General features: G+C 53.4%; 1 protein-coding gene across 3 annotated transcripts in view; it reads right to left on the bottom strand.

Annotated features, from left to right (window-relative positions):
* Positions 1–8,833: 8,833 nt before the first annotated feature.
* The window catches only part of EPHB2 (EPH receptor B2), a 183,409-nt gene continuing 175,923 nt past the window's right edge, over positions 8,834–16,319 (bottom strand). For all 3 annotated transcript variants that reach the window (XM_045063934.1, XM_045063932.1, XM_045063933.1), the window contains exons 12-16: positions 15,178–15,393; positions 14,125–14,274; positions 12,897–13,090; positions 11,051–11,206; positions 8,834–10,592 (exon numbers count right to left, since the gene is read on the bottom strand). In XM_045063934.1, coding sequence (XP_044919869.1) covers positions 10,484–10,592; positions 11,051–11,206; positions 12,897–13,090; positions 14,125–14,274; positions 15,178–15,393 — 825 coding nt within the window. In that variant the 3' untranslated portion in view covers positions 8,834–10,483. The remainder of the gene's footprint in view (positions 10,593–11,050; positions 11,207–12,896; positions 13,091–14,124; positions 14,275–15,177; positions 15,394–16,319) is intronic.

Here is a 16,319-nt window from a genome sequence, read left to right as displayed (position 1 = left end):
TCAACAAAACCAAAAGACAACTGATAGAATGGGAGAAGATATTCACAAATGACATAGCAGATAAAGGGCTAGTATCCAAAATCTATAAAGAACTTATCAAACTCAACACCCAAAGAAGAAATAATCCAATCAAGAAATGGGCAGAAGACATGAACAGACATTCTTGCAAAGAAGACATCCAGATGGCCAACAGACACATGAAAAAGTGCTCCACATCACTCGGCATCAGGGAAATACAAATCAAAACCACAATGAGATAACACTTCACACCAGTCAGAATGGCTAAAATTAACAAGTCAGGAAACAACAGATGTTGGCAAGGATGTGGAGAAAGAGGAACCCTCCTACACTGTTGGTGGGAATGCAAGCTGGTGCAGCCGCTCTGGAAAACAGCATGGAGGTTCCTCAAAAAGTTGAAAATAGAGCTACCCTATGACCCAGCGATCGCACTACTGTGTATTTACCCCAAAGATACAAATGTAGTGATCAGAAGGGTCACATGCACCCCAAAGTTTATAGCAGCAATGTCCACAATAGCCAAACTATGGAAAGAACCTAGATATCCATCAACAGATGAATGGATAAAGAATATGTGATATATATATATATATATATATATATATTTATTTATTTATACACACACACATATATATACACATACACATATGTATGTGCATATGTGTATATACATATACATACATATATATGTATACATACATATACGTATTACATATATACATATATATGTATACATATATATACGTATATGTATGTATACATATATATGTATGTATATATATATACATACATACATACAATGGAATACTATGCAGCCATCAAAAGAAATGAAATCTTGCCATTTGCAACGATGTGGATGGAACTAGAGGGTATTATGCTGAGCGAAATAAGTCAATCAGAGAAAGATAATTATCATATGACCTCTCTGATATGAGGAATTTGAGAGGCAGGGTGGAGGGTTTGGGGAGTAGGGAAGGAAAAAAATGAAAGAAGATGGGATCAGGAGGGAGACAAACCATAAAGAGACTCTTAATCTCACAAAACAAACAGGGTTGCTCGGGGGTGCGGGGTTAGGTAGAGGGTGGTTGGGTTATGGACACTGGGGAGGGTATGTGCTATGGTAAGTGCTGTGAAATGTGTAACCCTGATGAGTCACAGACCTGTAACCCTGGGGCAAATAATACATTATATGTTAAAAAAATACTAAAAAAAGAAATATAAAATTAAAAAATACTAAAAAAAGAAACAATTATTATTGTTTAATATGGTAGTCATGTTTGTATTTGCATTACTTACATGGTAATTCACAAAACACCTCCATGTTGACATCATACCTTTGCATCTGCTGTTCCCTCTACATGGAATGGTTTATCCTTAGCTTCCAGGAGAACTCCTAGGCATGTTGTAAGGACCTGAGTACTTACTGGTTTCCTCCACTGACAGGGGACTTCTGTAAGTGAGGGCATGTGTGTAAATTACTACACCAGCCTCGCGTCTGTCACCCTGTGGGTGCCAGTTCACATGCCTTGAGGTGGTACAAATGCCCTGAGAAACTCTCCAGGGTGAGCTGCACGCGTGGGTCATTTCTGTGTCTCCCATGACATCTCATAAAGCACCTTTTGTGGAGGGGGAATACAGTAAGTACTTTTTGAATGCATGAATAAATATTGAATGAATGAATGAAAAGACAGCCTCCTAGATCCCATCTTCTCTGACTTGCTACCCCACATTGTTCCTAGGCCTGACTTCAGCCCCAGCCCTGCTCTACCTCTAACCCCCAGAGCATTACCCAAGAGCTGGTTTACTTCTCCAAATCTGCTCCCAGGGAAACAGGTCTCATGAGATGCTCTCTTTAGAATGGCAAATGCAGCAAATGAGAACACTTTTTTTTTTTTTTTTAAGATTTGTTTATTTATTTTAGAGCAGGAGGAGGGAGAGAATCTCCAGCAGACCCTCCAGCGAGCGCAGAGCCCGACACAGGGCTCCATCTCACGACCCTGAGATCGTGACCTGATCCCAATGCAGGAGTCAGATGCTTAACCGACTGAGCCACCTAGGTGGCCCGATTACACCATTTTGGACATGCTCTTTAGCATACTCAAGGCTCTTCAGTATCCTGAAGTAAAGAAATCTGGGCAACTTGTTGAAGTCCAGAATTTGCCTAGTGGATTTGACCATGAACCCTCTTTGAATCTCTCCAAGCTTTTTTTTTTTTTTTACCAAACAGAACTTCAACTGACATTTATTTGACAAATGTTTATGGAGACTCTACTATGGGTCAGGCCTTGTCCTGCAGAACATATGACAGACACGGACCTTGCTTTCTGCTCAGCAAAATACCAAGCGCTGACATCTGTGAGTACGAAGGACTTGCTATGCTCATCTCATTCACTCCTTATCTACCCTCTAGTGTTCGGTATTATTGCCCCATTTTACAGACGTGGAAATGAGGCTTAGAGCAATCATATGACCTCTCCAAGGATACGGAACTGACAGATGGCAGAGTTGCGATTCTGAGGCTAGGACCCCAGACAGCAGAGCTCAAAATATCACACATGACTGAATATTCTCTGTATTGCTCCGATTCCACACCCAACCCCAGCTCAGGCCAAATCCCACCCCACTGCCAATCCCAGTCCTAGCCTTGGCTCTATTCTTAGCCCTGAAAAACTCCTAGTCATGCTTCAGGACCCCATGGAGATCCTTTAGGATCTTTTAGGATCCTTTAGGAGCACCCACTCCTTCCCCAGGGAACCTGAGTAGAAAAAAAAAAAGAAACTACCACAAACCACAAGTCCAGGCGATAATTTTTACAATTCACATTTATTTTGGGGAAAAAAAAAAAAAGCTTCTGTTAAAAATACTCCTACAAAGGCATTGGAGTAACAGGGTCAGGGTTGCTCATGGACACAGCTGGTGAGATTTCCTTGGTCACAGCAGTGGGGGTCTGGAAGAGCCAGGTCTGACCCACAGCCCTCGGAACCCCAGCCGCATTGCCTCCCAACCCCCCAGCATTGTCAGAAAAACCCACGTTCACGACCAAAGGAAACAGGGTTCTGTGAAACCCTGACAGGCCCCCTGGCCTCCAGATGGGAGATCTGGCCTGCATAGCACAGGCTCAAGTAAACACCTGGCATGAGGAGGGGGGAATCCAGGTCCTCACCTCCACTGCCCATGGCTCTGACAGTGGCTCTAGGAGGCCAAGGTCAAAGAAAGTGTGCCCTGAACAGAGTGCCTCCTGGAGATCTAGGGTTTGATTGGCAAAGGGTCTGATGGGGAGTGGGGCTGAGTAGGGGCCACTGGTAGCAGCAGATAGCAGTGTTTATGAGAGCAGGTACTGTGGTCAGAGACCACTGGCTACTATGTAACCTAGAAGGGCCACCGCGCCCATCTCTGAGTCTCCTAGTCTGTGGAGTGGGAATTCTAATTGTACCTGTCTCACAGAGCCACGTGAGGGTTAAGCAACACGATGTGTATCAAAAGTTAAGAGCATTTCCTGGCAGATTGTTGGCACTCAAGACATAGCAGCTATGATTAGGATTCGGGGCTGGGTAGGATCCACCAGTAATTACTCTTCTCTGGAATCCAAAGAGATGTGCCCTGCCCAAGTTCATGCCCCCTGCTCACTGGAGTCCCGTCCACAGAAGGGAGCACAGCCAGACTGACCACTAGTTCTTACCAATCCATAGGCACCTCCCTGGTCTGCCAGATCCTATAGGCAGTGGCCTCACTGGAAAGGTGAAGGGGTCCTTAGAATCAGGTAGGGGCTTGTGTGGCCATGGACATTGCATCCCAAGGGTTCATGGCAGGGCACCTGGCTCTGGGGTTCATAGCAAGACTCCGTGGTTGCCCAGTGTCAAGACTCCGGCGCTGAAAGGAAAGGTGGTGGACTTGGGGTAGTTTCCTCAACAAACTTGAGGAAACTAAGTTTCCTGCACCTTCCACCCCAAATAAGTCTCTTCCCAAATGGAGCCCATGGGGGTCCCCTCTTGGCTTCTGAGCTGGCCTGTCCTGTCTACCAGCTAGTAGGCACTACAGCCCACCTGTGGGCTTTGCTCAGCTGGGGTACCAGAAGTATTTCTATTACTTTCCCAGGACAGAAATTCAACATCACACTCAAAAGAAAGGGTCCCAGGTCCTCGTGAGGGTACCTCTCTGACTCACAGAATGGAGCTTTCCTAGTATTTGAGTTTAGCTGTTTTTCTCAGTGTCTTTCATTCTCTTTGTGACCCCTGAGCTTTAGGGACCCATGATGGGCCCTAAAGTTTTAGGTTTTAAGTTTTAAGAGCTATCAGTCTCAAATCACATGGTGATTGAATCTGAAAAATATGAAATCCTTCTGTTAGAATTACAGGGCTTGCAATCTTAAAATCTCGGAGTCTTTTCCTTTGTGGAATGTTAGCCTGGACCCTTACAGCCTCAGCGGGGTCCCCAGTGTGCGTGGCCTGGCTCTGACCTCCTCCCTTGTTCGTCCCCCTCCTCCAGCAGAGGCTGTGAGGCCCCGAGGCAGGGTCCTTCCCTTGCTCTTCTCCCTCCCATGAAAGCCATGTCTGGGTCTGGGCAGGAGAGTTCGAAGGGGGCAGCATATAGGACCCTCCAGGCCTAGCTGGAAGACCTGCACTGACTTCGCCTGGCCCACCCGGCCAGGTATTGAGTGAACAGGCCTGGATTATAGCCTTGGGAGCCGCGGGGTCTCCATAGGGTGGCTCTGGGTGGGCTGGTGGGCCCCCGTGAAGTATTAAGTTCCCATTTCTTCTTACTATATCAGCTTTCCCACGGCAGCCTTCATGCTGTGAAGCTAAACTCAGAGAGATGCGGGGTCTGGGGGTCTAACTTTCCTGAAAGCTTAGCTCAGTCTGAACACATTCCTGAGGGTCAGCTCAGCTCCCCCACCCCCTTCATGGGTCCTAATCCATGTCTGAGTTCAGACATCTTATCTGACGATGTCTTGCTTTTTGCAAATCCCTGTCTAAGCCAGACCCTCCCTCCCGGCAGACATCAGGGCATAGGTTGTCGTGGGAGAAGTGAAGAGATTTCCGTATCTGGAGGAATCTCCTGGAGCAGTTTGTTAAAAGTAGATGCCCCTGGGGGTGGCCTTGGGGATTCTGACTCAGGGGGTCACGGTGCAGCCCAGGAATCCACAAGATGAATAAATGGCCCGGAGGAAGATTCTAATACAGATGGGCCATGGCCGATGCGTTGAGAGATCCACCCGCGATGCGGGAAGGAGAGAACACTAAAGGCAGATGGCTTGTTTGGAATGCTCTGGAAATCACCCGTGGGAATCTGTTTCCTCACTAGTAGGGGTTGGTAACACTGGTAAGAGCCCCACACGGGGGGCCTGGCGTATGGAGCAGCATCAGTGCAATGTCTGTGGCGTCAAACTCCTGAGGCAAGACTCTCACAGCAGCGTCCCTGAGCCTTCCTGTGTCACACAGCAGAGGCCAAGTCACTGGCCAGCTCCAAGGCCGCTCTTCATGCTAAGTATTACGGCAGGAGCCATTTCACAGGAGGCTGGGTCAAGGCCAGCAAGTGGTCTAGGCATGTATAGTGCAGCTCCCTAACCTCCCTCTGGGTCGCCCCAGCATAACACACTACTGAAAGCAGCAGGACCCCAGACAGACCCTTCCAGTGTGTCTGGCTCATCTCAGCAGGGCCAGGCCTCCCAGAGTCGAGAGGAGCTTCCCAAGAAGTGTGCAAGCCACCCACCCAAGCCCTAGGTCCTTCTCACCCCTGCTCTCCGTTCTGTGCCCCCAGGGCTCCACCGTGATCACCGGCCCGCCTTCCTATGCCACCACCGCCACCCATATCTACTCAACTCGGGTCATGCCCGGCTGCTTGCAGCGAGGCCAGGCAGAAATGGGGCGAGCATCCATCGAATGCAGCTGAATTAAGAATCAGGTAGCACAGATCCAACCCCGCTGTTGCAAGCAGCTGACGTGACTCTTTGGATTATCTGCCTCAGTGAGTGAGGACGGAAAGTGAAGCAGCAAGGCTTGTGTTCTCCTGGAATAAATGAGGGCTTTTCCAGGGGGCTCTTCCTCCAGGAGGAGAGGGGGAGTTCTGAGGGGGAGCTCTCCATCCGATGGCTGGACTGACTCTTCCTCCTAGGACCCACTGCTCCTGCTGTCACTGCTCTTCTGGCCAAGAGCTGGCTGTGGCTAGACTGGGCATCACTTTTAAGCTACCTTACCCGCCTCTTCGATCAACCCCTACTTCTCACCATTCCTGTGGCTCATCCAGACACAACTCATGGTTGGACCATTCTGGACTCTGTATCTTTGGTTACATTGTACCTCCCACCTGGAATGACCTCTCTCTCAGCTTCTGTCATTTTCAAGACAGCCTCCTCCATGAAGCCCTCCCTGACAACCCCAGCCCATTTGAGCTCTCTCTTCACTTACCAGCCAGCCTCAGACACCGCGTGCTTTATGTCCTCTAATCGAGTACGGGGAGTGGGCATTGGGAACAGATGAACACAGCCCTGCTCTGCCCCTTCCTGGCTGTGCAATCCTGAGCAAGTCACTTCCCCTCTCTGAGCCTCAGTTTCCCCCTACCCATGGGAGGAAATAGTCCCTCCTCACAGTACTGTGATATACCAAGTGTTTTGCATGCCTGACACACCCAGCCCAATCTTCTCATTTCACAGATGGGAGACTGAGCCTCAGTGAGGACAAATGACTCACCCAGATCCATATCTCAAGTTAGTGACAGGAGCTACACTGCCACTCTGGGGTCAGGATGCATTTTCCCTAGCACACTGGGCATCCTGTCCTTTGAATGCATTTACATTCTTTCCTCCGGCAAGAATCTTCTCGCCTTTAGTACAGTCTGGGAACCACAGGAGCCCAGGAGAAAGGCAGGAGTGACTGAGGGCCCAGCAGTGGGGTGGGCGGTGGTCTGGACCCTGGGACCTTCCTGAGCTTCAGGGCAGAGGAAGGAAGGGCTGGCTGGGAGAGCGCAGGACCTCCCAGTCTTCGGGGAGGAAACCCTGATCTAAGAGGATGCAAGGCTAGTGGCTGCACACAAGGGGGTGGCAGAGAGCTCCCTGAGAGGTGACAGCATGGAGACCAAGCAGAAATGCAGGGAAAAGGCCGGCCGATGCCATCTGAGCGGGAGGTACCGCTGGTTAGCAAACAGCACCATGCCGGTCCCTGAAGTGTCCCCGACTGCCCTCGCCACCCAGCCCCCGTTCCGAGGCCTCTGGGTCTAGCACTAAGACCATTCTCTATTCTGAATGATCTGCCCACATCTTACCAGGTGATAGAAATTTTGAACATCATCCCCCAGGAAGAAGCCTGATGATCAACAATAACCCCACCCTGGGGGTGGGGGAGTTTGGGGCAGGAGGACTACCAGCCTAGCCCTCCATAAATCTGCCTGTCACACCCTCTGAGAGCAGCTGGTCCCCATTTCCATGGTGTCCTGGCCCGTGTTTACAAGGCAGCTTTCTTTCCTCCAGTACCAACTGTGTGCAGAGCAGCCGGAAACCCCTCTGACACTGTTGGGCAGGTGGGGGGTGGCACTCGGGGAGGTTGAGCCAGGAAAGGATTAGTAACCAGGCAGCGGGAGGCTCAGAGCTGTGTGCCCAGGCCAGTGGGCAGCAGGGCCTGCCCTTCCTTGCGGAGCAGCGAGCAAGAGGTGGTGGTGGGGGGCAGCAGGGAGAGATGGGCATCTGCCTGCACCCGAGACGGTCCCAGTGATCGCGTTTCCCTGCAGTCTGGGTGGCACCTGCACTCTGAGACGCAGGCACGTGGGGGCTCAGGCCCACGGAGGACTCTGCCCTTAAGGGTGGATGGGCAAACAAGCTGGCTAGCGGACAGCAGCCTTGCAGCTTAGGACAGGAAGCCATCTGACAGCAAGCACCGAGTGCCAGCCCCCTGTGGGGTCCCAGAGTGGTGGGGGGCGGGCTGGGGAGATGGAGTTAATCTAGAGAGCATCAGGGCAGCTCCTCCAGAAGGTGACCTTGTGTGCTAGGACAGCTGCCACCCGTGCTGGGCAGCTTTGGGGCACAAAGGGTGGCTGGCTGGGCCAAGGCTGGCCAGTCCGTGGGCAGCCAGCCAATGCCTTCCCTGTGGCTCCCTCTGCTGTTGCCCCCCAGGGGCCCCTGCTCCCCTCTTAATCCCTTCCTTCCCCTTGCATCTTGGGTTCTGGAGAACAGGTGAGTGACAGACGACAGGCTGGTTCAGGCTGCCCCCCCACCCCCCGGGGCCACCTGCGGCCAGGATCCTTCCCATGGACAAAGCGGGAAGGTCTGAGATGTGGAGCCTCTGCCTCTCCCTCCCCACCTGGACTTGAAATCCACAGCACATACGCCTTCCGGCCTCCTCCTTCCACACAAAGATTCCGGATGGCGTGTGCGTAGGAGCGCATTTGCAGAGATTAGCCTTGACCGGGATAAGCTGATCTTACTTGCAGCTTTGGCTGGAGGGGTCCATGGGTACTCCGGGACCCTCACACTACCACAGTCACAGCTTACGTAACACCCTGACCCCCTTCCTCTGGCCCAGGAGGGCCGAGGGCACCCCTGTCTACTCCCTGGCCCTGATGCTTCCCGTAGAGGCTCACCCTAATTTGCAGGGCATCCGACGCTGAATTCTGAGCCACTTTCAACCTGCTTCTTTTGTTGCCTGTGCCTTTGCCAAGCCAGAGTCAGAGAGGTCACGTGGACCTTCGGTGTCCTTCATCCGTTTTCTCAGCCTTGGGCCTTCTAGAAGCCCGAGGAAGGAAGGGTCCCTTAGAAGAGCATCATGGGTCACTTGACATGTCCCAGGGTGCCAGAGTCTCTCTTGGAACTTACAGAGAACAGGGGTCGTTTTATAACTAAAATGTTTATTTCCATTCAATTCACTAACCGATTGTTCCGCTCAGGTGCCTGCGTTTGCCCACAGGAGGGACTTTGTGGCCAGACCCCACAGCTGATGGTTCTCTCCTGCCAGCCCGGCTAAGACCTTCAGACTTTGGGCAAAGGGGGGTCGGAGAGAAACCATACACTTTCCCCTCAGGGGAGGAAAGGACACGCCTCTGAGGGTGACACTCTGGAGAGCTGGGATATCACAGTGAATGATCTGAGGCCCGGCTCAGGCTCCCAGAGGCAGAACCCGGCTCTGGCCATCTGAGGGCTCTCGGGAACCTCAAAGGGGCCTATTTGCCTGGGAAGCACTGGGCAGACTGGGGCAGGGGGGTGGGGAAGTGGACAAGGTGTGTGGTTCTGCAGCCCTAGGGCTTGCTTCCTTCTCAATCTGGTGCTTTCCAAAGCAGTCCTGGGTGGGGGGCTCCTCTACCCCAGCCCCTCATCCTCACTCGGTCTCTGCATGGCCCAGATGGCCCCGTGGCAGTTGGCTTTGGTGAGGCCTGGCAGCAGGGGAGGGAAACACTCTGCAGGGGGAGGAGGGAAGAGTGTCAATGAAAACCATATAAAAAATCCAGAAATGTGCATATAAAATCTCGCCCTTGGTGTATTGCCTAAGTCAGTAAGCAGAAAGCACCTTCTTCTTGGAGAAGGATCAAGTCCTCAAAATGTAGGAAATGTCAAAGTGTCACTTCATTGTCATAAAAAAAAAAACAACCCCAACAAACCCCCCAAACCAAATCCACCCCTGACCAAAATACCCCCGAGTCCACGAATTGCTGTAAACAAACCCAAATGCAGGAGCAATCCTTTCTCAGTGGCAGTCGTAGCTGATGGCAGTCACCGCAGCCAACAGGCCTCCAGGCGGGGGCTGCCGGGCACCGCACAGCGCGACAGGGACGTGGCGCGGCAGTCCTTGGGGGGCCGGTCATCCTCAGGAAGGCTGACCTTTCCGGTGTCCCCATGGTCTCTCCGACTGAGGAGGACAAAAGCCCCCTTTCAGCCCCAGGAGCCGACAGGAGAAGCCCAGTCTTTTTCGTCAGAGTTTCTGAAATATTCTCCAAAGACAGAAAAATTCTGTTTGCCCAGCGGCAGTGGGAACGGTTCCCGTGACGGCGGCCACCTCTGCCTGGCCTGTGGCTGTTGAGTGAATCCTGGAAGAGCAGCCCAGGGTCGGGAGAGAAGGGTGGCCCCTGTCTCTCCCTTCACATTGGTTTTCCTGAAAGTGTTTCTTGGCTCTGGCCAGGTCGCCTTCCCAGAGGCAATTGGAGAGAAACTGCTTTTGGTCTCCAGTTGGGACTAATCGCGTGGATCTCCCAAGCCCTTTTTTTTTTTCAAATTTTTCCCTAAGAACAATGATCGCTTTCCTTATGAGAATCCTCTTTTAAAAATATTTCTTGTATTTCCCGCCCCCTCCCAGGATCTGTTTTCTGGAGTTTCACATATTCCTGGTGAGGTCTCGTGGCTGGAGCGCTGCTCGGTTCTTCCTGCTGCCCGTGGCCTCCTGGCAGGCGGCTGAGCCCGCGGTGGACGTGGACGGAGAACCAGGGGGCCGGCGTGTGGGGCGGAGGGGGCGGGGGCCTGGAGGGAGAGGTGAGCCGAGGCGGGTGAGCGTCAAACCTCCACAGACTGGATTTGGTTCATCTGTGCCCGCATCACCTGGATACTGTTCAGGATTTTTTTCTGGTGGCCAGCCAAGGTGACCCCAACCCGGAGAATGTCCCTTTGGGAGAGAAGCATGTGTGTTAGGGAAATGTGGGGGTGGGGGAGCCCTTGGGCCGGGTGGAGAGCTGCCTGGGCTTCTCCAGGGGTTTCCTGCTGGAGAGAGCAAGGGAAGGGCGGAGTAGGTAGATTGCTGGTGCTGGACTGACTAGTGGGGATGGAAGGAGCCTGGGACTGGGAGTCAGGACACTCAGGTGCACGGGGTCTCCTCTGCTCCAGGGAAGGGGAGGGGAACTTGCATTTATGAAGTACACACTCACTGTATATCCCTTTGATCTTCCTAACGACCTCTGGTTTACAGAAAACAGCTGGGGCGCAGGGAGGTTCTGACTTGCCCTTGGCCACGGGCAGACCTGGGGGTTGATCTGAACGTGACTCCTCGCCCTCCAGAGACCCCGGCTTGCTGGGATGGCTGGGGAGCAGTACTGGTAATGGTGGGCGAGACAGCCGGGCACTTACTCCATCATCATCTGTGACACGACATCGAAGGAGGTGAAGCCGGCGTTGGCGAAGCTCTCCTTGTATTGTCCCATCTTGATGGCCTCCAGCCACTCGTCCACCGTGTTAAAGCTGGTGTAGTCGGGGATGGTGCGGTCCAGCAGCGGCAGGTTGATTCTGGGGGTGGGGGTGGGCGACAGATGGTTAGGGCAGGTGCCGGGAGCGGGGCAAGGGTGAGCGCGGGGCGCTGCTGCGGGCTTTGTACCTGCACCTGTGTATCCATCTGTGGGGACGAAGGTGAGTGTGTGTGTATGTATTTCTGTATGAGAGTGGGTGTGCATTTGCACCTATGTCAAGGGGACACGTTTGTGTGTGACTATGCGGGCGTGTGTGTGCAGGACTCAACAATGAGGCCCCCTGGGAAGTCCAGAGGTGCCTCTGAACAGGCTGCTGGGAGGCCAGCCCACAGTGGTGAGGAGCGAGATGCTTCTCCAAGCCTCTGATGATCAGGAGGGGGGGAGTTCAGCCGGACTAACTGTGCTACGAGTCGCTGTGTCCCCTGTCCTTCCCCAGGCTGGGTGTGCTCTGGGAAACTGTGGGTTGTACCTCCAAAGTCTAGACGAGGCTAGCGGTGCTCGTGGGAGCAAGCCAGGATAGAAGTGACCCTCATGGGGCTCAAAGCTCAGAGGGGTTTTATCCGGAGACCCAGGAGTGGCTGATGGGGTCCTGGTGGGAAGCGACAGGTAGAGACAAACGCTAACTATGGGCCATAAAAACTTGGCAGGTGAAAGACTTGGGCCCAAAGAGTGTTTGGACAAAGCCAGCCCTGGACCCTGAGCACCCCTGACTGGATGCCCCAGAGAAACTCTGATAGGTTCCCAAAGAGAAAGAGTGTGCAGGGCTGGTGGGGACAGGGGTCCGGCGCAGCCACCCAAGCAAGGTGGTGGTGACCCAGGTCTGAGGGAGCATATGCCTGGGGACCACTGGGAGGAGGCAGGCCTCAGATCACCGGGGATAACGCTCGTCCAGCTGAGTCAGGAACGGTGAGTGAGCGTGCGTCTGTTTGTGTCTGTGTGTCTGTACTTCTTCTTTTTTTTTTTTAAAAGATTTTATTTATTTATTTGCCAGAGAGAGAGAGCGAGAGCGAGCACAGGCAGGCCGAGTGGCAGCAGAGGCAGAGGAAAAAGCAGGCTCCCCGCTGAGCAAGGAGCCCGAGGTGGGACTCGATCCCAGGATGCTGGGATCATGGCCTGAGCCAAAGGCAGCTGCTTAACCAACTGAGCCACCAAGGCGTCCCTGTGTCTGTACTTCTGAACACGCAGGGAGGGTAGGCATGAGGGCCTGCAAATGGGTGTGTATCCGTGTGTGAGACCATTTTGGGAGAGCACAAGCATGAGTTCTTGTGCCTGACGGTGCGTAGGACTGTGTAAGTGTGCCTGTGAGTGTGTGCACGCGTGTGCATGGCAGTGCTGGGGAGGACACAGAGGTAGGTCAGAGGGTCCAGATTTGAGCAGGAAGGGAGCTAGGAAGGAAGCCCAGTGACCAGTCAACCTGTTTACCACCCCAGATTCTGATAATTTTTTCTTAAATGCCGTCCTCTCTGACCACGGCCATGCTTTAAAAAGTGCTTCCTTCACTGTCTCTACCACTTCCTTCTCCTCTACTGTGTCCTGGCCTCCTCTGCACCACCAGGCAGGGTCAGTGCCCAAGGAAGCTTGTGCTGTCCTTCCTTGACCCCCAGCTGCCTGCAGCCGGGGGAGCCTGGGCAGGGCTGGGGAGGGGTTGGGATTCGGGGAGAGGAAGGGCCGGCTGAGGACGGGGGCAGAGACGCACTGGGAGGGGGGGTGAGGCCAGACCAGAGCCGTACCCAGAGGAGAGGGGTGCCATGGCTTTGAGGCTGTTGGGGTTTCGGATCATTTTGTCCAGCGTGTTGACGATCTGGCCGAACTTAGGCCGGTGGTTGCGGTCCTTCTGCCAGCAGTCCAGCATGAGCTGGTGCAGGGCGCTGGGGCAGTCCATGGGGGGCGGCAGCCGGTAGTCCTGCTCGATGGCGTTAATTACCTGCAGACGACACGGGGCCAGAGGGGGTGGGGTGGGCGGGATAAAGAGCGTCTGCCTCTCACCTGACCTGCCTCCGCCTCCTGGACACAGCCCCAGGGATGCCCCTCCCCTGGGTTCCCACCATCTGTGGCCTCAGTCTGACCTGGGGGCTGCGTGCCTGCCCCCTCTCCCAATCCCGGGAAAGCCGACACCCTGAGATACCTTTTGCCTCAATGTCTACCAGGCTGACCCTCTTGTGGACCACTTTTTCCTTTCCTAGGACTCCTCTCTCTGGCCCTTCACCCCCGGGTGACAACAACTCTTGTTTTTGGTGCCATTTACTGCTCCAGGTGAGACATGTCTCCTGGGTCGGACCCCACCGCGTGGCTCTACATGGCTCCGCCCACTCCTCTGCCAGGAAAAGGAGCTAAAAATGCCTCTCTCCAATCTGTCCTGCCACAGGCCCAGACTCACCTTTCCCAGCTGGACTGTGGGTCACCCTCCCTGCTCGAGAAGCTTCTTTAAGTCCTTCCTGTTCTGTGTTGTTGCAAATCCAAATGTGCTGGGTTGGCTTTCAAACACTCCATTATGGAACCTTATCAACCTTTCTGACCATCTTTCCTCCCTACTGTTCCCCAGCCTGCTCCCTCAGCATCCTACCTCTGGGCCTTTGCACAGCCTATTCTTCCCCTTCGACATCCTCATGTCTCCAAGTCCTGGGAACACTTCCTGACTGATCTTGCTCACGTGGCCCCTGCCTCAACCCCTGCAGGACTCGACACCCGACACCCGCCTTCTCCAATTTAGCACCTGCTCGTAAAGTTCCTGATAACAACTGGTTCCTGGAATAATCGCCTTGTCCCTCAGTTACACGGAAAATACCTCAGGGACAGCTATGGTCTCATTCGGGGCTGGCCGCAAGGTGAATGCATCTTGAAGGTTTGCTGAATTGTGGATGAGTAGGTCTTGCCTACTTGACCCCCAGAGAGTCTGGGATCCTGCACAGACATTAGAATCACTCAACATTGGGCTGGGCCCGGCCCTTGGAAACTTACGTCCTGGTTGGTCATGTCCCAGTAGGGTCGCTCCCCGTAGGACATCACCTCCCACATGACGATTCCATAGCTCCACACATCACTGGCTGAGGTGAACTTCCGGTACTGGATGGCTTCTGGGGCCGTCCAGCGGATGGGAATCTTCCCACCCTGGGGAGCAGAATGAGGAGGGTTAACAGGTAGGAGGCTGATCCGTGTGGCCTCTGCTCTCAATGCTACTCCTCGCCCTCAGCCCTGTGCTGTACCAATCCCATGAAGCACCTCATTCTTTCTCGAACTCACTGTGCTGCTTCAGGCCTTGGGAGTTTGCACATGCTGTTCCCCCCACCCCCTGCGTGGAATGCCTCTTCTCACTCTGCCATCTGGAATCCTCTTCTCATCCTTTAAGTGTTTCTGAAAATCTTTCCCTACGTCCCCAAGAGTTGCCCACTCTTTTTAATCCTGTGGCCCGTGTCTCTCCATCCAGGAGGCACTTCTCCTACAGAGCAGTACTCAAATCATTTGCCTGCGTGCTTGGCTCTTCTTGTCCCCCATCTGAGCTCTTTGGGCAGGGGCTGGGCCTTATGCCCTTCTGTTTTGAACTCTTCAGCAGGAGAGAGTCCTGAACTTGGCATCGAGGTTCTCCAGGGTCAGCCCTGCCTGCTTCTCCCGCGTTACTGCCCACCACCTTCCCGCTTACAGTCTGTGTTCTAGTCTCATCTTGCTTTGAGAACGTGGCATCTGACCACCTTTCATTGGCCCTTCAGCTTCCAGCTCAGATATCGCCGCCTCTCAGCAAGCCTTCTTGGCCTCCCCAGACAGGTGCCCTGACTCATGGCTCTTTTTATTCCATGTTTCTCTGCACATCTGTGTCCCCGCACAGCCTGTGAGTGCCAAGGGGGCAGAGACGGTGGTTTGTGTCTCTGTTTCCAGGGCCCAGCATGGTGCTTGGTACGAGCAGAAGTCGGTGAAAACATATCGTAGGGAGACAGGGACACCTAAGCCTTCTTGCCCGGTACCACGCCCCCCGCCCCCCACCCCACCCCCGGAAAGGGCTCTCTGTTTCCATCTTACCAGCGCGCTGGTGTACGTGGGGTCTGAGGTGTCGTCCTCCAGAAAGCGTGAGAGCCCGAAGTCAGACACCTTGCAGACCAGGTTGCTGTTGACCAGGATGTTACGGGCGGCCAGGTCGCGGTGGACGTAGTTCATGTCTGCCAGGTACTTCATGCCAGCCGCGATCCCCCGCAGCATGCCTACCAGCTGGATGACTGTGAACTGCCCGTCGTTTTGCTTTGGGAGAAGTGGAGGAAACACACAGTGAGCGGAAGGGCGTGACCCAGAGCTCTGGACCATCCACACAACGGGAAACCAGAGCAGGACGCGCCACCTGGGCTTCATGCTCTCTGTGGAAAGGATTCAGATGCTTAGAGAGGCCCATGAGAGGCCAGTTTCAGGGTGGAGAAAAGATCACAGGTTTCAGAGTCGATACAGCTGATCTGACTCTGGGTCTGCCCTTTGCTGACCGTGCAGCCTTGGACAAGTGACCTGACTTCTTGAGTCTGTTTTCCCATCTGGGTGTAAAATGGGGATAAGTTACACCCACCTCCCAGGGCTGAGTTAAATGAGAAGGTGCATGGAAGGTGCCTGGCACATACTAGATGCTCAGTAAATGTTTGCTCAATGGCAGCTAGTTTAGTAACATGCTTCTGTGCTCTTTGTCCAGCTGATTAACTGTGATCTCCTGGCGTGGGGTCGGGGGGGTGGCGAGTGGGGGGGTCTGAAAACCTTCCTCTCTTGACCTTAAGCTCCAGACTCCACCCCCCAGCACATATAGCTTTGGAGAAATCCAAAATCTGGTGAAAGCCCTGGACCAGGGTTCAAGAGACCTGGTTTCAGTCCTGGCTCTCACCTTGACCCTCTAGATAAGCCTAGACAAACTCTACCTGTCTTTGAGTCTCCCTTTTCTCTTGTGCATAATGAGAAGGCTGGCTAAGAGCATAGACAGCAACAGATTTCAGTTGTATGCCAACTCTGACTGATTGGTTGTGGTTTCCTAGAATGAAAAGGATTCTGAGATGGCTTACTGGTTTAGTGGGACAGAGTTCTGGGATTGATTAGCAATGCCTGCCATGGGTAAGGGAAAGGAAAGAGGCAGCATGAAGCCATTCCTGACTTAGATCTTTCCCAAGACCCCACCAGGCTTTGACACCATGAAG

This window comes from Mustela putorius, unplaced genomic scaffold, assembly GCF_011764305.1.
Source record: "Mustela putorius furo isolate JIRA1106 unplaced genomic scaffold, ASM1176430v1.1 tig00003853_pilon_pilon_pilon, whole genome shotgun sequence".
NCBI lineage: Eukaryota > Metazoa > Chordata > Mammalia > Carnivora > Mustelidae > Mustela > Mustela putorius.
The sequence above is the reverse complement of the archived record's forward strand: the minus strand, read 5'-3'. Positions and strand labels throughout refer to the sequence as shown.